The 22,666-nt window shown below is 41.2% G+C and overlaps 1 protein-coding gene across 4 annotated transcripts in view; it reads left to right on the forward strand.

Annotated features, from left to right (window-relative positions):
- The window catches only part of SLC12A1 (solute carrier family 12 member 1), a 54,963-nt gene that overhangs the window by 4,534 nt on the left and 27,763 nt on the right, over positions 1-22,666 (forward strand). The window contains exons 1-13 of one of the 4 annotated variants that reach the window (XM_087704205.1): positions 779-835; positions 1,371-1,499; positions 2,032-2,107; positions 5,162-5,257; positions 6,380-6,475; positions 8,171-8,310; positions 10,372-10,482; positions 11,469-11,580; positions 14,075-14,202; positions 15,834-15,918; positions 17,075-17,226; positions 19,153-19,260; positions 19,597-19,720. In XM_087704205.1, the coding sequence (XP_087560331.1) occupies positions 791-835; positions 1,371-1,499; positions 2,032-2,107; positions 5,162-5,257; positions 6,380-6,475; positions 8,171-8,310; positions 10,372-10,482; positions 11,469-11,580; positions 14,075-14,202; positions 15,834-15,918; positions 17,075-17,226; positions 19,153-19,260; positions 19,597-19,720 (1,402 nt within the window). In that variant the 5' untranslated portion in view covers positions 779-790. Of the gene's footprint in view, positions 1-778; positions 836-1,370; positions 1,500-2,031; positions 2,108-5,161; positions 5,258-6,379; positions 6,476-8,170; positions 8,311-10,371; positions 10,483-11,468; positions 11,581-14,074; positions 14,203-15,833; positions 15,919-17,074; positions 17,227-19,152; positions 19,261-19,596; positions 19,721-22,666 lie in introns of those variants that run through there. The other 3 variants (XM_087704202.1, XM_087704203.1, XM_087704204.1) reach the window with 3 other exon arrangements.

A 22,666-nucleotide genomic window follows, 5' to 3' on the forward strand; every position in this document is an offset into this window, starting at 1 on the left:
AGTGTTCTTAGGAACCAAACTTGGTACACAGATGACTTACTCTCTGGAAACAAATGCTGTGGGGGTAAGACACCCCTAAAACCCCTCGGGGTGTGCGTTCTGTTAAGATACAGCCTGTTGTGCCTTAAAATGCCTTCTACTGTACTGTCTTAAAATGGCTTCTACTGTACAGCGCAGTGGAGTTGTCATGGTAACAGCTTCACAATACTTGAGAGACCGCCTGCTGCCAATTACCTCCCTGCGACCAATTAGATCTCATAGATTGGGCCTCCTCCGAATTCCATCGGCCAGCCAGTGTCGGCTGGCAACTACAAGGAGGAGAGCCTTTTCTGTAGTAGCTCCGACCCTTTGGAACGAGCTCCCCGTGGAGATTCGTACTCTCACCACCGTCCAGGCCTTCCGCATAGCCCTTAAGACCTGGCTAGCCCGTCAGGCCTGGGGACAAAGATAGTCGCCCCTCCCGAATGATGAATGAATGTTGCTCATTATTTTTACTTATATGTGTCTACGTCATTGTTTGTATTCCCCCTCCTGATTTTATGTGAGCCGCCCTGAGTCCCCTCAGGGAAAAGGGCGGCCTATAAATGTTAATAAACTATTAAACTATCAAACTATCAATACTCCACAAAGGGGCTCCCTCTGGTAAGGGGGAAAATCCAACAATAGAAATTACATTTGGTTCAGACATTTCATCCCTATGATACACACAGTAACACCTATTATCTAAAAACCTTTGGACATAACACCATGGATGTTGTGCCAAAAATCGATTAGCATCAGAGGAGCCAAAATGAACCAGCCAAGTCTGATGGATATTCACGAACACTTGGCAAAGGTAGATAAAAAAAAAAATATATGAAAGAAAACATTCTTTGGTCTTCCTTATAGAGCTAGAAGGAAAAGTGTTCTTAGGAGCCCTAGAAATGTGCAAAAACCTAAGATTTCCTTCTTCTGGGATACTTGTATACTTCCACAAATGTAGTTATTCGCACAGGTTGAGCCTCCTCCGGGTGCCGTCGACCGGACAATGCCGGCTGGCGGCTCCCCGAGGGAGGGCCTTCTCTGTAGCTGCACCGGCCCTGTGGAACGAGCTACCCGCGGAGATCCGGACGCTTACCACTCTCCCGGCCTTCCGTAAAGCAATCAAGACCTGGCTGTTCCGGCAGGCCTGGGGCTGTTGATTAATATCCAGCCCCACTTGATTGAATGGATGATGTATTAATTTTTTAAATAATTGTATTTTTTAAAAAATTTTAAATGCTTTTATTTTTTGCTGTGAGCCGCCCAGAGTCCCAAGGGAGTGGGCGGCATACAAATCTTATTAAAGTAAAGTAAAGTATTGAACGTTTTGTTTAAAACTGTCTGATTAGAATATTACGGTGACTTCGGGTTCAGTGGACAAATTCAGCAAAGCAGATGGCCACGCAGAAGAAGCCGAATTCTGCAAGGAAGAAGAAATCAAAGGCATAGTGAAATTTGGATGGGTGAAGGGCGTCCTGGTAAGCAGCATTTATCTTGTGACTGTACAAGCGCACAACACCCGGTTTTCAATTTTTAAAAAGTTGGCATTCCGCCCTCAATAATTCCATACGGCAGAAAAAGTAGGTAGATACTTCCACTGGTGTGTATGTGTGTGTTTTTTAAAATGAGATTTTCATGTCCATCCCCAGCAATGAATATGTATGAGGCTGATTTGAAGTAATCCTTTGGTATGATTAGTTCTTCACATCTTTGTTCTTATTCTTTCTTAAAAAAAAACATTCAAACGTTAAAATTTTAATTTTTGCATCGTCATTTCTACTTTAACCAGATAATGTCTGTTCTATCAGAACAATTCGTTACTGAAGATATTTTATAGCCTTTGGGTTCTTTTTATTTCAAACTGTTATAGCTTTTAAACTTTTCAATCCATTTTTAATGCATTGGAGTTCCCCCCCACCCCACCCCCATGGCACTGTTTTTAGTACCCATTTTAAACTTGCTGCATTCTGCGGTTATATGTTGATACTATTATTTTTGATTAATATTTAGGTGAGATGCATGCTGAACATCTGGGGTGTAATGCTATTTATTCGTCTTTCCTGGATCATTGGTCAAGCTGGAATTGGTAGGTTTTTTTTATACCAAAAGTATGGTATTTATACCAAAGTATGGTATAAATTTTTATTATAGCCAGGAGAAAAATCAGTTATTTTAAATTACCTACATTATAGTCTTGAATAATAGCTACTATAGGGATTGATGTTCATAGTTTATGCCTGGGCATGTTCTACAAAAGAATTTGCAAAATATTAGCAAAAAGTATATGATAGATGATGATGATAGATGGATGGATGGATGGATGGATGGATGATGGATGGATGGATGATGGATGGATGGATGGACGAGTGAGTGGATCGATATAGTTAGATGATAGATAGATAGATAGATAGATAGATAGATAGATAGATAGATAGATAGATAGATAGATAGATAGATAGATGATAAAAGATAGATAGATAGATAGATAGATAGATAGATAGATAGATAGATAGATAGATAGATGTTTTTTAATGAATTGGACAGAAAACCCAGGGTTGTAGTATTGTAGAATTATGCCTGCTCACATGCATAGATATATAGTTATAGATATGACTATGCCTGAAAATTAAAGGATTTCCACTATTTTTCTACCATAAAAATATATGAGAACTCTACGAGTCTCTGGCCTCTCTTCTGTCATCAATGCTTACCGGTTTTCAAAGAACCTTCTCAGTGATCCATAATTTTCCAAAATTCAGCCTAAAAACGGTCTCCTCAAAAACAGTTCATTCAAGAAAGCATCTAACTGAGATTTTATCTTTTTCTTCTACATACATACATACATACACACACATACACATGGCTATCTCTCTATGTGTGTGTTCCAGCATAACTCTGGAACGCCTTGAGCAATTTCAACCAAACTTGGTACACAGATGACTTACTCTCTGGAGAAAAATACTGTGGGAGTAAGACATCTCTAACACCCCTCGGGGTGTGTGTTCTGTTAAAATACAGTCTGTTGTGCCTTAAAATGGCTTCTAATGTACAGTGCAGTGGAGTTGTTATGGTAACGGCTTCACAGTACTCCACAAGGGGGCTCCCTCTGGTAAGGGGGAAAATCCAACAGTAGCAATTACGTTTGGTCCTGACATTTCTCCCCTATAAATAAATACCCAGGCAACACTGGGTTATCAGATAGCAGTACTATAAAAACTAGCGTCGACGATACAGATTTTCTCCTAAAATGAGAACAATTTCATCAAGCCCCTATTTAATTTGTCTTGCAAACAATTTTTAAAAAATTTAACAGAGATTTTCTAGTTTTTTGTTTTTTTTTAAGAGTTCCTTGGGAGTTTTCTGTCTCCCTAATCATTAAAGGACCATCCCTCCACTTTAGAGAATAAGGAACAGGCAGGAAATAAGCGGATGAGAAGTGGGAACTTTTGCCCATCAACGCAACTTTACAAGTTTGGCAGTACACCCAACAATCGTGTGCTTAGGGAATTTATGAAGCATAGCAAATGAAGCTTTGCTGCTGGGAATCCATCGAAGTATGTGCCTTGCCATGCGATTCTGTGTATTAACATTGGCAAGATTTTGCTCTGGGGTGTCATGCAAAATTGGTTTTGGGGGTTATCGGGTTTTTTTTAATGGTAGCTTAGTAACTTATTACCATCATCAAGAAGCATTACTTTGTTCTAAGGTATGAAAACAGCTAAAGGCGAGAGTAATTCATTTAAATGTTATTTAATGACCTTGCGACTGGGTTTTTAATCTAAACTTTAATCAGAGCTCAGCCTTAGTCGGTAATCAGAGCTGTTGCAATGAGCCAACGTGGCACGTTTCATTCTGAAATGGTGATTTGCCAGTCATCAAATTTTGAAATGAAGTCTCATGTTGGGGGGGGGGGAGAGGGGAGGAATAGGAAAGAATAATAGGCAAAATAGCTTTTTGCTGTCTTTCCTTCCGTCCGTATAAATATATAAGTACAGTAGTCATTGATGTATAACCATTTATTTAGTGATATTCAAAGCTACAAAGGCATTGAAAAATGTGACTTATGAAGAATAGAATAGAATAGAAAAGAATAGAAAAGAATAGAAAAGAATAGAAAAGAATAGGGAATAGGGAATAGGGAATAGGGAATAGGGAATAGGAATAGGATTAGGAATAGAATAGAAAACAGCAGAACATAGAATAGAATAGAAAAGAAAAGAAAACAGCAGAACAGAGAATAGAGTAGAATAGAGTAGAACAGAACAGAACAGAATAGAATTCTTTATTGGCCAAGTCTTTGGAATTTTTATGACCTTTTTTCACATTACTGATGCAACAACCTCATGGTCACATGATCAGAATTTGGGCAGTTGGCAACCGGCTTGTACTTATGACAGTTGCAGTGTCCCAGGCTCATGTGATCCCCTTTTACGTCTTCATGACAAGCAAAGCCAATGGGGAAGCCAAATTCACTCTACAACCGTTTTGCTAACTAGCAACAACAGTATATAAAGACCATATGTTGGGGCATATTTGTTCCTCCAGCCACTAGATGGGGGTAGAGAGCAACAACAGTATATAAAGATCATATGTTGGGGCATATTTGTTCCTCCAGCCACTAGATGGGGGTAGAGAGCAACAACAGTATATAAAGATCATACGTTGGGGCATATTTGTCCCTCCAGCCACTAGATGGGGGTAGAGAGCAACAACAGTATCTAAAGTTATATGCTGGGACCTTACAAAACCTCTGGTTCCAGTGACCAACCCAGCTTGGATTCCACGACATTATTTGCAGAATATATTCGCAACACATATATTTGCCTTCATGCAATAAATATTCTGGCTTGCAGAGATGCTCGTTTATATTACGATTTAGACATTTAATCCCAGTGTCCCAGTGCTTCGCAGATTGTCAAGGCTCTTAATCCTTGTCCCAGTGGCTTATTTAACATTTATATTACACGGATATAAATGGATCTACAGTAAAGACGAGAAAGCAGTTCCTCCAGGAGCCGGGATAAAGATGCTTTCTCCGTGGAAAGTGGGTTCCTTCTCATTTTAAACCCCTACCGCAGAGAATCTTTGTGAAAAGTTGCAGATCGTCAATTATATTTTCTCATCTTCTCCTTGCTGACAGGTCTTGGAGTTATCATAATCCTTCTTGCTACCCTGGTTACTTCCATTACTGGCTTATCAACTTCTGCAATAACAACTAATGGTTTTGTCCGCGGAGGTAAAAAATATATATATCTTTAGGGTTTTTCCCCTTACTCCACAGTGTCACAAACATCTGACTTAGTTCCCTATTTGTTGTCTTGTAAATCAAAAGTTCTCCACTGTGGTAAGGAGCCTAGGTCATAGTCATCCCAAGAACCAACAGGTAAGTCATACCGGCAACGCAATTAACCTTCTAGAATTAATTAATTAATATAATTAATTATAATTATATTTTCATTTAAATTATAATTATATTAATTATAATATAATTAGTTAATGTAATTAAGGGACGCGGTGGCTCAGTGGCTAAGACGTTGCGCTTGTCAACCAGAAAGGTCGGCAGTTCGGCGGTTCGAATCCCTAGCGCCGCGTAACGGAGTGAGCTCCCGTTACCTGTCCCAGCTTCTGCCAACCTAGCAGTTCGAAAGCACGTAAAAAATGCAAGTAGAAAAATAGGAACCATCTTTGGTGGGAAGGTAACAGCAGTCCGTGCGCCTTTGGCGTTTAGTCGTGCCGGCCACATGACCACGGAGACATCTTCGGACAGCGCTGGCTCTTCGGCTTTGAAACAGAGATGAGTACCGCCCCCTAGAGTCAGGAATGACTACCACACCTGTGTGAGGGGAACCTTTATCTTACCTTAATTTATTAATTTACAAACAGAAAGCCAGCTTCAGTTCGCGAAGGTCTCGGACCGATGGAAGAATGGAATCCATTTTTTCCCCCAGATTTTTCTTTCTTTTTTTTTTTTAAAAAAAAATCAAATCAAATCAAAAATTACAGGTTGTATTTCCTGGAATGGACCGGAGGTGAAGACCATTATTCCTTTCCCGCTAACACTTCTTCAAGTTCCCTAAAAGGTATTAATTCATGCTTCTGCTTTTTTTAAAAAAAACGTTTCTTTATCCACGAGAACCAAGGCAGTCAGTTCTGATGGAAGCAGGATCGACAATTCTTGGCAGGTATTTCTTTAACTGTGACGAATCAAGAGTGTGTGTCAACTGTTGTTAGCTCCAGTCAAACCTTCCTTTGAGTGACGGCTTCTTATCCAAGGATACCAGCTTCCTGTTCGTGGACTTTAAAATAAATGATATAACTAAGGTACTTGGGTCAAAGTTCTCTTTTGGCACTTTTTCAGGTCTTGGAGTCGTAGTCATTTCCCTGAGTGTGGTTGTTACAACCTTAACAGGTATTTCCATGTCTGCCATATGTACCAATGGAGTGGTGAGAGGAGGTAAGTCCCAATAAAGGAGAATATTTGTAGCTCAGGGTTGAAATGAAGGGGTCCTTGGTGCTCTCGGAGCTTGGTGGTTTTCTTGCAGACGTTTCATAACCCAACTAGGTAACATCATCAGTACTAGGAGGAGGGGGGGAACTGTGGGGTCCTTGGTGCTCTCTGAGCTTGGTGGTTTTCTTGCAGACGTTTCCTTACCCAAACGAGATAACATCATCAGGGCTAGTCTTAGCACTGATGTTATCTGGTTTGGGTAATGAAATATCTGCAAGAAAACCACCAAGCTCAGAGAGCACCAAGGAGGTCAGTCCATTGGCTGTCAGAATAGAAAATATGGTTCCTTTGGGACAAATGATCACCCAATATATGAGCACAGAACTAAAATATATACAGTGCATAATCTGAATCATAAAGGAACATTTCTGATACAAAGAGGAGGATCGCAAATTGGAAGACTTGCAGAAGAGCAATATTTTTTAAAAAAGTATTTTTAAAGAAGTATTTTTAAAAGTAAAAAAAAAAAAACCTAACAATTTCCAAATCTTTAAATGAGCTGAATCGGTGAGGGTTTAAACATCTTTTTAAAATAATCATGAGATTACTTTCCATTAGAAAGAAAAAGCAGGCTTAGATGATGTAGCTAAATAATACTCTTGATTTTGCAAGAGTTGAGAAATAAAATAAATTGAGGGAAATTGCTCCTGTTTGAAGGGTACTGTGTAGGAAGAGACTTCGGCTGCTTCTTTATCTGCTGCCCCCTCCTATAATTCTCATTATTTTAAAACCAGCATGAACAGCAGCTTAAAAAAAGATGCTCGAGCATTTAAATCAGGAGTGACTACTACTTCTTTAAAAGTTTTTCAACACCGTACTTCATGAAATCCAAAGAATCTGACATGCCACGTTGCAAACTGAGGATTTGCAGAGGAAATTGTCCTCCTGGAGACTCGGAGAGAATCGGTTTCCATCTCATCTCTTTGTGCTTTTAAAACTGGCGTTGTAATTCTATTGGATATAAAGAGATCATTGTGAACAATTTACACAGGGAAATTCTACAGAGCCCCCTTGAGAAGGCAGGTGGAGAACGCTTTGCTATGTTTTGACATATGTTCCCATTCATTTCAAGCTCTTTATGCTTTATATGGAACATGTTCAAATTCAAATAACAAAAACTTTTAAAAAGGCTTAGCAGAATGAAACAAAATCTTAACAGGCTTTGCTAATTTTCAGGATGTTTTTAGAAGCATCCAGAATGCATCTCAGAACCCAAAATGATGCTTTGTAACAGGCCATAGCAGATGATATCCTAGTTGGTTCACCATCAAAAGGGCGAACAACAAAACCACGCCCGACTAAACCGCGGTGACAAAACCGCGAGTTCTAAAGCGCTCCGACGAATGAGCGCTGAATCGCGCCGACAATAGCGCGGTGACAGAAGTGCACTGTAAAACTAAACCTAACCCTAAACGTAACGCTAACCCTAAACCTAACCTTAAACCTAACCCCAAACCTAACCCTAACCCTAACCCTAAACCTAAACCTAACCCCAAACCTAACCCCAAACCTAACCCTAACCCTAACCCTAACCCCAAACCTAACCCCAAACCTAACCCCAAACCTAACCCCAAACCTAACCCCAAACCTAACCCCAAACCTAACCCTAAACCTAACCCCAAACCTTTGTCATTCTGGCAGGTGGAGCTTATTACCTCATCTCACGGAGTTTAGGTCCTGAATTCGGGGGCTCCATCGGGCTCATCTTTGCCTTCGCCAATGCTGTGGCAGTGGCCATGTACGTGGTTGGCTTTGCCGAAACAGTTGTGGAACTTCTCAAGGTGAGCATCCGTATTTGGATACGGCTCAACTGAAGGAAACTGGGTCTGTTTCTCTTTTTTGTACAGTAACAATCAGAGGTACACCAATTGTTTATTCTACTAATTCGTAAAAGTATTGATTTCTTACCAATGGTGGGATTCAATTTTTTTTATTACCGGTTCTGTGGGCATGATTTGGTGGACAGAGGAAGTATACTGTACAATCTCCACTCCCTCCCCACTCCAGGGTAAGGATATTGCAAAATCCCCATTCCCTCCCGATCAGCTGGGACTCAGGAGGCGGAGAATAGATGGGAGTGGGGTAGTGGTGGGATTCAAATAATTTAACAACCGGTTCTCTGCTCTAATGATTTCTTCCAACAACCAATTCACCAAACTGCTCAGAAAGTTAACAACCGGTTCTCCCGAACTGGTGCGAACTGGCTGAATCCCACCACTGCACTGGATCAAAGAAACGTTTCTTAAAGTAGCATAAAAGTTTTTTTAAAAAACAACAACAACTACAGGTTGCCCTCAAGCGATGACCACAATTGAGCTCAAAAAAATTATGTTGCTAAGTGAAACATTTGCTAAGTGAGTGTGTCCCTGTTTTACTCTTCTTGCCACACTTTGTTAAGTGAATCATGGATTTGTTAAATTAGTAACATGGTTGTGAAGTGAACCTGGCTCCCCCATTGACATTGCTGGTCAGAAGGTCACAAAAAGGGATCACATAAACCCCCACCCCCTGGTCATAAACAGCAGTTGCCAAGAATCTGAATTTTGATCACGTGACCCCTGAGGATGCTGTAGTGGCCATAAGACACTTTTTTTCAGTGCCGTTGTAACTTTGAACGGTAACGAAACTAACTGTTGCAAGTCAAGGGACTATACTGTAGAATTCTTCATTGGCCAAGTGTGAATAGAATAGAATAGAATAGAATAGAATAGAATAGAATTCTTTATTGGCCAAGTGTAATTGGACATACAAGGAATTTGTCTTTGGTGCATGTGTTCTCAGTGTATATAAAGAAAAATAAAATAGAATGCATTCATCAAGAATCATAAGAATAGGATGGGATGGGATGGGACGGAATAGAATAGAAAGGAATGGAATGGAATAGAAATGCAGAATGGAGTGGATTGGAGTAAAATGGAATGGAATGGAATAGAATAGAATGGAATGGAATGGAATAGAATAGAAATGCAGAACAGAGTGGATTGGAGTGGAATGGAATGGAATAGAATAGAATAGAATTATTTATTGGCCAAGTGTGATTGGACACACAAGGAATTTGTCTTCAGTGCAGATGCTCTCAGTGTACATAAAGAAAAATAAAATACATTCATCAAGAATAAAAAGATACAACACTTAGTGATAGTCCAGGTTTCTAATAAGCTATCAAATCGTACTAGGAAACAAACAAAAACAATATAAATTGAAAGATACAAGCAACATGGTTATAGGCACACAGTAAGTGGGGAGAGATATATACTAGGAAGGAAGAGAAGAATAGTAATACATTCTTGGTAAACTATTGACAGTGTTGTGGGAATTATTTCTTAAGCAGAGTGATGGCGTTTGGGGGAAAAAACTGTCCTTGTGTTGAGTTGTTCTGCTATGCAGTGGCTTAAAGCCTCGTTTTGAGGACAGAGGTTGAAACAATTTATGTCCAGGATACGAGGGATCTGTAAATATTTTCACTCGTGCATATGCAGGTCCTCAATGGAAGGCAGGTTGGTAGCAAATGTGGGGTTTTTTTTTGCAGTTCTAATTATCCGTTGAAGTCTGTGTCTGTCTTGTTTGGTTGCAGAGCCAAAGCAGACAGTTATGGAGGTGCAGTTGACAGACTCAATAATCCCTGTCTGTACTAAAGGAAAATAGGGCTCTAATTAGGCAGCCCATAACCTTGACGGATCAAGTCCAGGCAGGATACGAAATGCAAAATTCAAAACTCATTTACCCACAAAATGCGAGGAATCTCTCTGTAGAAATTCCCTGGTATTTTTTAAAGGCTACTCGAACCGTCTTACAGAAAGTATATTCTTAGTAATTACTTTTCTCTGTTTTTTTTTTTCCAGAACAGCAATGCCATAATGGTTGATGCCACCAATGATATCAGGATAATTGGTGTCATAACGGTTGTAATTCTATTGGGTATTTCAGTGGCTGGTATGGAATGGGAAGCAAAGGTAATTTTTTTTAAAGTATAAGAGTTTGTTGTTGTTAGTTGTGAAGTCGTGTCTGACCCATCGCGACCCCATGGACAACGTTCCTCCAGGCCTTCCTGTCCTCTACCATCCCCTGGAGTCCATTTAAGTTCACGCCTACTGCTTCAGTGACTCCATCCAGCCACCTCGTTCTCTGCTGTCCCCTTCTTCTTTTGCCCTCAATTGTTCCCAGCATGAGGCTCTTCTCCAGGGAGTCCTTCCTTCTCATTAGGTGGCCAAAGTATTTGAGTTTCAGAAGATGATAGATGCATGCATAGATAGATAGATAGATAGATAGATAGATAGATAGATAGATAGATAGATAGATAGATAGATAGATATAGAGATAGAGATAGAGATAGAGATAGAGATAGAGATATAGAGATATAGAGATATAGAGATAGAGATAGATAGCTTCGGTGACTCCACCCAGCCACCTCCTTCTCTGCCGTCCCCTTCTTCTTTTGCCCTCAATTGTTCCCAGCATGAGGCTCTTCTCCAGGGAGTCCTTCCTTCTCATTAGGTGGCCAAAGTATTTGAGTTTCCTCTTCAGGATCTGGTCTTCTAAAGAGCAGTCAGGGTTGATCTCCTCTAGGACTGACCAGTTGGATCACCTTGCAGTCCAAGTCTTCTCCAGAAACCATAGTTCAAAGGCCTCAATTCTTTGGCGCTCAGCCTTCCTTATGGTCCAACTTTCACAGCCATACATTGCAACTGCGGAAACCATAGTCTTGACTATACGGACTTTTGTTGGCAGGGTGATGCCTCTGCTTTTTAGTATGCTGTCTAGATTTGCCATACAAGAGTTTAGAAGAACTCAAATATTTGGCCATTCTGTCTTGTAGCTGATTATAATGTTGCCTTTGACCATTTATTCTCATTTAATTTTTACTTGGGTGTCTAGGCCCCGAGTGAAGAATTATTACAAATAGACCTATGATAAAAATGTCCTTTCTTTTTTCTTGCAGGCCCAAGTGATTCTTCTAATTATACTTCTGATCGCTATCGTAAATTTTTTCATCGGGACTGTTATCCCTAGCAATGCAGAGAAGAGGGCGAGAGGTTTTTTCAATTACCAAGGCAAGTGCTTCTAGTGCCACGGGGTTTCAGATGTGAGAAATCTGTCACGCTAAACAAGGCTCACATTAATACGAAGTGGCAAGCTGCAGGGGAGGGCTGCTACAAATAGCAATAAGAAAAGCAAGCAGGTACAGGAAGTCCTTGCCTTATGAACGGTTGCTTAGCGACTGTTCAAAGTTACGACCAGAGGTGGGTTCCTACCAGTTCGCACCTATTCGGTAGAACCGGTTCGTCAACTCTACCGAACCGGTTAGAAGAGGTTCCACCAGTGGACCCGGAAAGCAGGCCACACCTACAGAAGAGGTTCCAAAAAGTTTTGAAACCCACCACTGGTCCTTGGATATGATTATTCTACACTATCATGCTCCTATTTATAAAACTCAGGGCCTCTGTGAAAGGTAAGGATGACTACTGCGTTTGTGGTGCAATCAGAACATTGCGTGTGTTGAAGTTGTTTTAACGCAAACCAAAGATGCCTTTAAAAAAAACAAGTTTACATCATATTCTCATGCATGCCAGTGCTGTGTGTGAGGTAATTTAAGGTGGTTCTGACAAGTGTCGTCAGCATCTTCATATCCGGTCACATGGGCGGCAAGCCACTCCCATCCGGTCACATGGGCAGCAAGCCACACCCACAGAGTAGGTTCGAACAATTTTTGAAACCCACCACTGGTTACGACAGATAAGATGACCTGGCTGAGCCCGAGGGAGTGGTCAAACACGTCATCAATCTCGAGTCCCTTCGCACCCCCAAGAGATCTAAATCTAGCCCACCTTGAATTCCATTGACTCTTATCTACCGTCTATTTGTTTTGATTGTTAGTCGTTCAGATTCTTGTAGAGAGCATTAGCTTCCAATAAACCTTTATATTCTTTTGAACTGCCTGGACTTTCTGATTTTCCCACGCTTTGACAGATACCTTCTTAATATCTTTACAGAACTGGGCAAGAACCTTTCCTGGCAAAAAACCAACGACATTTCATTCAGTAATCTAAGTTCTGCTCCTTCTGTTAGAGACTTTTAAAGAAGGGATTCGGGAGCCATTTGTTTCAAATAGTATAGGGTCTTCTGCCTGAGCAGAGACTTAGACTAGAAGACCTCCAAGGTCCCTTCCAACTCTATCATTCTCTAGAATGGATTTTGGTGAAGGAATCTGTAAAAGAGAGGGAGACAAATATAAAATCAGTCACAATGTTGAAGATCTCTGGCACAACTTGAAAAGAATAGAATAGAATTCTCTACTGGCCAAGTGTGATTGCACACACAAGGAATTTGTCTTTGGAGCATATGCTCTTGGTGTACATAAAAAGAAAATACACATTCGTCACGAGTCGTAAAGTACACACTTAATGTGTACCTTATGTCATAGGGTACAAATAAGCAATCAAATCACACTAGGAAACAATCAATATAAATCATAAGGATACGAGCAACAAAGTTACAGTCATACAATCCTAAGTAGGAGGAACAATGAGAAGATTAATAGTAATAATAATGCAGACTTAGTAAATAGTTTGACAGTGTTGAGGGAAATATTTGTTTAGCAGAGTGATGGCTTTCGGGGAAAAACTGTCCTTGTGCCTGGTTTTTCTGGTGTGCAGTGCCCTATAGCATCATTTTGAAGGTAGGAGTGAAACAATTTATATCCAGGATGTGAGGGGTCTGTAATTATTTTCACAGCCCTCTTTTTGACTCATGCAGTGTACAGGTCCTCAATGGAAGGCAGGTTGGTAGTAATTGGTTTTTTCTGCAGTTCTAACTATCCGTTGAAGTCTGTGTCTGTCTTGTTTGATTGCAGAGCCAAACCAGACAGTTATGGAGGTGCAGATGACAGATTCAATAATTCCTCTGTAGAACCGAATCAGCAGCTCTTTGGGACGTTTGAGCTTTCTGAGTTGGCACAGAAAGAACGTTATTTGTTGTGCTTTTTTGATGACATTTTTGATGCAAGGTGTCCCTTTTAGGTAGATAGAACCTAGAAATTTGAAGATCTCTATAGTTGATACCTATGTTGTCTACAGGGGTGGGTTTCAGGCGGTTCGCGGCAGTCCACGCGAAACGGTTGGTCGGCGAACCCGGAAGTAAGTAACTTCCGGGAACGCCGAAGGGTCCACCCGCCCGCCCGCCTTTCTTACCCGGTTTTGACGAATTCTGCGCTTCCACGCATGCGCAGGACGCATACAGCGCCTGCGCGATCCTCCAGGAGCAGCTGGACCATCGCACAGACGCTAGTACGCATGCGTGTACTGCGCACGTGCACGAGGACACTGCCGGCCCCGTTCCAACCGAACCGGTTGGAACGGGGCGAGAAACCTGCCCCTGGTTGTCTAGTATTGTAAGAGGTGGTAGTATGGGAGAGTTTCTCCTAAAGTCTACCACCATTTCTACGGTTTTGAGTGCGTTCCCGATTGTTCTGGTCACACCACGAGGCAAGTTGTTCAACCTCCTGTCTGTAATTCACATCTTCCTTACCTCTGGTTTGTTTGGTTTCAGCATCCATATTTACAGAAAACTTTGGGCCAGCATTCAGAGGAGATGAAGGTTTTTTCTCGGTGTTTGCCATTTTTTTCCCAGCAGCCACTGGCATTCTGGCAGGAGCCAACATCTCTGGAGACTTAGAGGTGTGTACATTTGAACAGTTAACCGTAACACCACAACACTGTTGTGAAAATGTTGCCTTAGATAACCTAAGCTCTTCTGGGGGAAACAGCAGCAGCATTGAGTATTAAAAAATATTTTTTTAACACCGAAACGCAGAGCAAGATTCCAAGAATCCTGTCTGAAAGGAAAACATTTTGTATTGATTTGGAAAAATGCTTTTTGCAAGAACTTGTCAAGTGTGTAATTACTAGGTGTCACTGGAGAAAAACTTCTGGATGTAGTTTTATATTTTTAACTAGTTTATTAGTTTACACTGTTTTCTTGCTTTTCAACAGTCAGGACTCAATTATAGAAGTAGGGAATCTCTGGACATTCAGACATGGTTGAACTCCCAGTCCCTATCCATTACGAGAATGGTAAAGGAGGACGGGATTTGGAGTCCAACGTCTACACTAGAGGCGCAGAACCAGTGTCCTCAATGCCATAAGTGTCCACCCAAAATTCTGAGTCTGACTCAAAGCTCTTCTAAAAATTACCACCATGATTACAATGATGAAGCCAATTGAAGGGTAAAGGGATTAAATAGCTGAAAAGTAAACATTTGAAGATAGATAGATAGATAGATAGATAGATAGATAGATAGATAGATAGATAGATAGATAGATAGAGATAAATAGATAGATAGATGATAGATAGATGATAGATAGATGGATGGATGGATGGATGGATGATAGGTAGGTAGGTAGGTAGGTAGGTAGGTAGGTAGGTAGGTAGGTAGGTAGGTAGGTAGATAGATAGATAGATAGATAGATAGATAGATAGATAGATAGATAGATAGATAGATAGATGATAAATAGCGATAGATAGATGATAGATAGATAGATAGATAGATAGATGGATGGATGGATGGATGGATGGATGGATGGATGGATGGTAGGTAGGTAGGTAGGTAGGTAGGTAGGTAGGTAGGTAGGTAGATAGATAGATAGATAGGTAGGTAGATAGATAGATAGATAGATAAATAGAGATCAATAAATAGATAGATGATAGATAGATAGATAGATAGATAGATAGATAGATAGATAGATAGATAGATAGATAGATAGATAGATAGATAGATAGAGATAGATAGATAGATAGATAGATAGATAGATAGATAGATAGATAGATAGATAGATAGATAGATGTAGATATAGATGTCTGTGTGTGTGTGTGTATGTTCCAGTATAACTCTGGAATGCCTCAAGCAATTTCAACCAAACTTGGTACACAGATGACTTATATTCTGGAGACAAAAACTGTGGTGGTAAGACACCCCTAACACCCTTCAGGGATGTTACAGCCTATTGTGCCTTAAAATGGCTTCTACCGTACTGCCTTAAAAGGGCTTCTATTGTGGAGTTGCCATGGTAACGGCTTCACAGTACTCCACAAGGGGGCTCCCTCTGGTAAAGAGGGAAACCCAACATTAGAAATTGCGGCGACATTCATGGAAGGATTGTTGGGATAAATAAATACCCGGGCAGTGCTGGGTTATCAGCTAGTTAAATTTAAATTACATTACATTAAATCTTGTCTCTCTCCTAACCTTCCCTTCCCTTCTGGCCATGGCTACAATCACCGTAATGCGTTTTTTACTGTAATATTCCAGGATCCACAAGAAGCTATACCCAAAGGAACAATGCTTGCCATTCTGATCACGACCGTTGCTTACATCGGAGTTGCAATCTGTGCGGGTAAGAAGCCAAGACATTTGCACTCAACGTATTTTAAAATCCTGACAGCCCTCAATCTCATTACAGGTAGTCGCTGTTCTTTTAGTGACTATTCGAAATTACGACAACGGGGGAAAAAAGGGATTTACGATCATTTGTTTATAATGATGGCCAATGCAGCATCCCCATGGTCATGTAATTAAAATTCGGCTGCTTGGCAACTGGTCCATATTTATGATGGCTGCAATTGTCACGCAATCCCCTTTTGCAACCTTTTGCAACAGGTGTGTGGGAATCGGAAGATATTTAAATGACCTGATCTCCCCAAAACAAAGAATAGCTTTCTTCAGAGCCAGATTTAACATTCTTCCTTCAGCACTACTCCAGGGCAGGTATAAGAGTACACCTATAGCAGAACGGGTTTGTATATGTGGTAAAGGAGGAGTGGAAGATAATTCACATGTTCTATTACACTGCGAGCTATAGAGAGCTTGTAGGTCTGCACATATTCTCCCCTTATTAGAGAGATTGCCAGGAAGGGCAGACCATTTTTATCTAGGCTTTCTCCTCCAGGACACTAACCTGGTTACCACGTATGCAGTGGCAAAGTTCTGTGCTGCTGCAATGTCCATAAGAAAAAAAATGGCTACAGAAGTATAGTACCATCTTGTACCAATTATCTGGACATATCTCTAACAATCTTTGGACCATTATGTTATTATCCACTTTTAATGTCAATACTTTTTAATTATATTTTAATGTTAGTATTTTTTAACATAGTGTAAAAACTAATGTGTATTTGCTGGTCTTTGACCATAATAAAGATTTTACTTACTTACTTGCATGCTTTCAAACTGCTAGGCTAGCAGAAGCTGAGATAAGTAACGGGAGCGCACTCTGTTATGCGGCGCTAGGGATTTGAACCGCTGAATTGCTGACTTTTCTGATCGACAAGCTCAGCGTCTTAGCCACTGAGCCACCGCGTCCCTTCAAAACCCAGTAGACCCATCAAACAATTTTAACGGACGGCCCCCTTATTTGCAACCTACACGGCCTCGGGATAGCAGGCGGAAATGTGCATAGAACATTCAGCCCCCTGAAATATAAAGGAGCCCAGTGATATTATCATGTTGTCACAAGGAAGAGAAATAATAATAATACCCTGTTATTTCCGCAGCTGCTTGTATCGTGCGTGATGCTACCGGGAATGTCAACGATACTGTGGTATCTGGGATGAATTGCAATGGATCGTCGGCTTGTGCCCTGGGCTACGATTTCTCCAGCTGTAAAATCCAGACATGTGATTATGGGCTGATGAATAATTTCCAGGTTCAAAAGCATGCTAATTATCCAATTTGTATAACTGTGTGTGTGTGTTATACTATATCCTGTAGATAATAGCGTGAACTAATATTCACATAAGCGTACAGTTGGCTTTTCAAGACTTCTGCTGACAATCTAGAGCTGGAGGGTGGAGTAGTTATGTATGCATGCAAAGTGAAATGAAAGAATGAAGTCCTTGGTGCTCTCTGAGCTTGGCTGTTTTCTTGCAGACATTTCATTGCCCAACTAGGTAACATCATCAGTGCTAGAAGGGAGTGGGATTTGTGGAGTGGAGGAGGAGGAGGATTGTGGGGTCCTTGGCGTTCTCTGAGCTTGGTTGTTTTCTTGCAGACATTTCATTACTCAGCAAAGGTCCCTTCCAATTCTGTTATTCTATTCTATTCTAAATACATAGTTATCTGTTCTGACCCCCCCTCTTTGCTCGTTCAGAAATGACAGCCACACACAGCTTGCAAAGGAATGTCTTTATCAGTCCCGGCTCAAGCTGGCTGCAAGCCCAAAATAAACATAGATAAATTCTCTGGCAAAAAGTTAAACAGCAAATGCAAAAACAAACTCTTACAGCAAACCAGGTTTATATCAATCAAATCACTTATCCAAGGGGTTTCTCTGAATCATGAACACGAACTGGGAACCTAGACTGGAACAGGAACGGAATGAACGAATGAACGAACGTTGACGTCTGCCACTAAGGCGGTTCCACCACAAAACCGCGTTCGACTAAAGGGCGTTCGACGAAACCGCGTAGCTGACGTCATCACAGCGCGACAACAGCGCGGAGAAAAAAGCATGCTGTAAACGCTAAACCTAAAATTAACCCCTAAACCTAAACCTAACCCCCCTAAACCTAATCCTAAACCTAACCCTAAACCTAACCCTTAACCTAACCCTAAACCTAACCCTTAACCTAACGCTAAACCTAATCCTAATCCTTAACCTAACCCTAACCCTAACCCTAACCCTAACCCTTAACCTAACCCTAACCCTAACCCTTAACCTAACCCTAACCCTAACCCTAACCCTAACCCTTACCTTAACTTGAATCGGCTTGCTTTCAAAGCGCTATTTAAAGCGCCCTTCTTTCTCCGCGCTCGCTGTTGTCGCCCTGTTGATGACGTCAGCGACGCGGTTTAATCGGGCACGCTTTAGTCGAGCGCGGTTTTGTCGTGCCACGCACTAAGGCGTGGCACCATCAGTCTTTTATCTGCAGGAGGAGATTCTTAACGAGCAACAGCTGCTCATTATCCTGCATCCTGAAACAACTCACAGGTTTCTGCTGAGTCACAACAGTTATCTATGATTTATATCTCCATCAATAAAATGTCCCATAAAAGATCTCTCTTCATTATCTAGGCTCCATAGTAACTTTTCTCAGATATTAATTCAGTGTAATTGTTGATAGAACTTTTCTGAAGTAGATGATACAACATCTCTATTGATATACGTGCCTGGATTGGAGATTGTTACACATGCAAATTCTCTTTTCCCGGTTCAAAGATTGCTTCCTTCTTAAGACCTACGTAGCGTGTTTTTTTAATGGCTCCTTGTTCCTAATACGAGCCTCTTCTGAATGGCATCATTTGCAGAAGAAACAAAAATTAGGCCTTTGGCTTCAGAAGGAACAAAACACAATTCAATTAAAGAACAATCTTCTCCGTTATGAGAAAACTGGGGTTCCCCCCCTTTTGGGGGGGGGGACAACAAAAAGTAATTTGCTGTGTGAAGGAGTCTCCCTGACAAGCCATTAATGGATGACTTCAAAGATAATAGAGAAGAGACAGAATAACAATGCACGTCATTATCTATTTAACAATCGGAGGGATTTGCAAATTCAGTTTATAGCCTAGCTTGTACAGATGTAAAGGCTTGCTTTTATTATATATATATACATATATATTTTCCTTCCCAAAGGTGATGAGCATGGTTTCAGGGTTTGGACCTTTGATCACCGCTGGGATATTTTCTGCCACGCTGTCCTCAGCATTAGCTTCGCTTGTGAGCGCGCCCAAGGTTTTTCAGGTACATTCGGGTGGCCAAATATATTCCCGTATTTCTACAATTTGTGTTGTGGCCTGTCACCTGAGCTGGCAGCAGATTCGGACAGTGAGGAGGTTGGGGAAGAACATGGCCAGTCCTGGAGTCTGGGGAAGGCTCAGATGAGGGCTCTATATGGGAGACAGAGATGGGTAGGGCTTATATTATGAGCATCCTCGTCTTATTTCGCAGTGGTGTCTTATTTTGGGGAAAAATAGGGTACGCCATTTACAGCGAAGGGCTTGCTGTTCTTCTGACAATAAGTAAGAGACCAAGAAACCAAGAATTAGATTGCTTAACCGGAATTTGCTCTTTTGACAGGCCCTCTGCAAGGATAACATCTATCGAGCACTCCACTTTTTTGCCAAAGGATATGGGAAAAATAACGAACCCATCCGAGGATATATTCTGACGTTCATCATTGCTTTGGCCTTCATTCTGATTGGTGGGTACAACTCAGCTTGGTGCTCGCAATGGGAAGATGCAATATAGTGCAGCCTAAGTCTAACATATCACCGAACACATTTATTTTTTTATTTAGCTTTATTTACCATGTTTTTCGGAGTATAAGACGCAGCTTTTCCCCTCAAAAAACAGGGTGAAACACTGTGTGGGTCTTATACACGGAATACAGCATTTTTGGCCTACTGAAACTTCGCCCCCTTTGCAAAAACGGACGTGCAGAGGGTCATGCCCTCTTTTTTTCAAAGAATGACCCATTTTTGCAAAAAATAGATCGTTTTTTTGCTTGTTTTTGCCCCCCCCCAGCCCCCAGGAGCACTCTAAGAGCCTCCCAAAGCTCTGCATACCCCCCCCCCTTTTTAACAAGGCATGCAGAGGGTTTGGGAGGCCTGCAGAGTGCAAAAACTTTTTTTTAAAAAATTACCTCTTCAAAATCATGGTGCGTCTTATATTCCGGTGCGTCTTATACTCCAAGAAATACAGTATTCCATTTCTACAGCTGCCAACTCAAGGCCTGAGGAGAAGGAGGGGGTTGAAGCCAGTACATTGTTCCCGGGGCCCATGGAGCTCAAAGGGGGCCCATGAAGGGGAATTTTTGAAAAAAAAAATTACAAAACCAAATGTTTAAAAAGAAAAACAATATTGGATATATGCTTCATAGTCTCTGTGTATAGCAAAACCACCTTGCAGTGTTGTTTAGCAATAGCAATAGCAGTTAGCAGTTAGACTTATATACCGCTTCATAGGGCTTTCAGCCCTCTCTAAGCGGTTTACAGAGTCAGCATATCGCTCCCACAGTCTGGGTCCTCATTTCACCCACCTCAGAAGGATGGAAGGCTGAGTCAACCTTGAGCCGGTGAGGTTAGAACTGCTGAACTGCAGATAACAGTCAGCTGAAGTGGCCTTGCAGTACTGCACCCTAACCACTGCGCCACCTCGGCTCTTAGGTCAAGGTTAGGTCAACCTTGTTTGACCTAACCTTGATTAATCTGAAGCTCAATGAGCTGTTATTTATGTAATTCATTGAATTTTAATTTCATTTATTAATTTAAGTTTGCAAGTTTAGTTTCATTTAGTTATTATGAATATTATTTTATATTTCATTTCGGTTTATGAGTGGTTATGAAATGGCATCTCAAAAATCTGGAGCTCAAAAATTCAAGGAAAAACAGAAACTAGTGACCATGTGTATATAGGTGAGGGAGCCCATATTAGTCTTATTCCAGCACTTAATAATCCTCTCGGAGGACCTGCCTAACTCAACCAAGTGACCAGGAAAAGGAAGAAACAATCACTCCGATGGAAATGTATCATAAAAGGCCTGTCAAAAATCTGATCAACAAAAATGAGAGGATGCAAACTTCTAGACTATTGACTAAAACAGCAGGGACCAAATCAAAAGCTGGCCAGAATCGCTTTAGATAGCGAGATGGGCGGCCTGTAAATTTAATCAATGAATTTTAAAAAGAAAAGATGCCATTCACTGAATGACTGAGTGACCAACTTTAAGTATCAGGCTAACCAGTGGTGGGATTCAGCCAGTTCGCACCTATTTGGGAGAACCAGTTGTTAACTTTCTAAGCAGTTTGGAGAACTGGTTGAGAACTCCTTTGAGAAGTTTGAAGCTATGGCTCGCCAAGAAAAGCAAAGATTCCAGTTTAAGGCCGTCCTACAGCCAAACAGTTTTTCTTACTTCTTCTTACAACCAGAACAAATGTCTTCTTATCTATTTAAGCAACTTCCATTAAGATGATGCAAACAGTTTGCTCTGCTTTTCCTGCCACTTGACATCACACGAAGAGGAGGTGTAATGGCCTGAATCACTATAGGTTTCAGTCCCAATTCCACCCATTTTAAGAACGCTTAAAGGTGGGTCTACAAAACTCTGAGTTTGCACACTAGAGACATTTTAATCTTTAGAAAAAAAATGAAGCCGATTGTATCTTTTCCCCTAGGGGGAACTCAACTGGGGAGAGGCAGCGTTTTCAGCAGAAAAAGATATCTCGGAGGAAAATTGTAAGAAACACCACACCTTCTTCATTTGCGGTCTTTTATTTGAGTCAGCAGTCAGCTGTGTTTTACTCAACCACAGGAGCAAAGATGCAACTTACACAAAAGAATTGTACACAAACTGGGATCATTTGCTAGCCTTCCGGCAGCAACTGTGAAGTGGTTTACTGACATAAACCTACAGACACACACCCAATGTTGGGATTCAGCCGGCTCGCACCTAGCCGGGAGAACCGGTTGTTAACTTTCTAAGCAGTTCGGAGAACCAATTGTTGGAAGAAATCTCCTTTTGTTTTTCTCCACTTCACAGGGCTAATCCTGTAAGGAAGGCAGGAAGGAAACATCCTGGTGTTGTTTCTAGCCTAATTTTGATTGCCCTGATTACAGAAACTGCCTCTCCGGTTAACCCTTATTCCATTGTAACAGCTAAGGCGAAGCGCCCACCGACCTGAGTGACGTAGAGTTGGCCATGCCCACTCAGTCACATGACCACTGAGCCCCGCCTACCCAACTGGCAGAGAACTGGTTGTTAAATTATTTGAATCCCACCACTGAGGCTAATGTTTTAACTTTTGTGCCTTGTGCCTTACACTATGTCACTCAAGCTATGATGGTTAAGCACGGTGCATCGTGGTTGCACAAGGTATGAGAGTGATTGAGTCAATGGAAGCTTTGCTCTTCCAAAATATTTGGCTCCAGGGGCTCATATAGTATATATGCATCTCGCTCAGTTCCTTAAGAAAGCTACCAACTGCTTTTTGAAGTCATCTTCTTGGGGGTCTTTGAAGGTAGCGTAAAGTCTGCTCTTTCTCCCCCCCCCCCTTTTTTTTTTCAAATGTCTGCAAAACTCAAAGGTCTGTTGTTCAAACCAACAGCACAGTGTGTTCTACCTGCTTTCATAATAGGTTCACAGCACTGA

This window comes from Thamnophis sirtalis, unplaced genomic scaffold (assembly GCF_051295495.1).
Source record: "Thamnophis sirtalis isolate CommonGarterSnake01/CBP01778 unplaced genomic scaffold, rThaSir2_p1.2 scaffold_2, whole genome shotgun sequence".
Taxonomy (NCBI): Eukaryota; Metazoa; Chordata; class Lepidosauria; order Squamata; family Natricidae; genus Thamnophis; species Thamnophis sirtalis.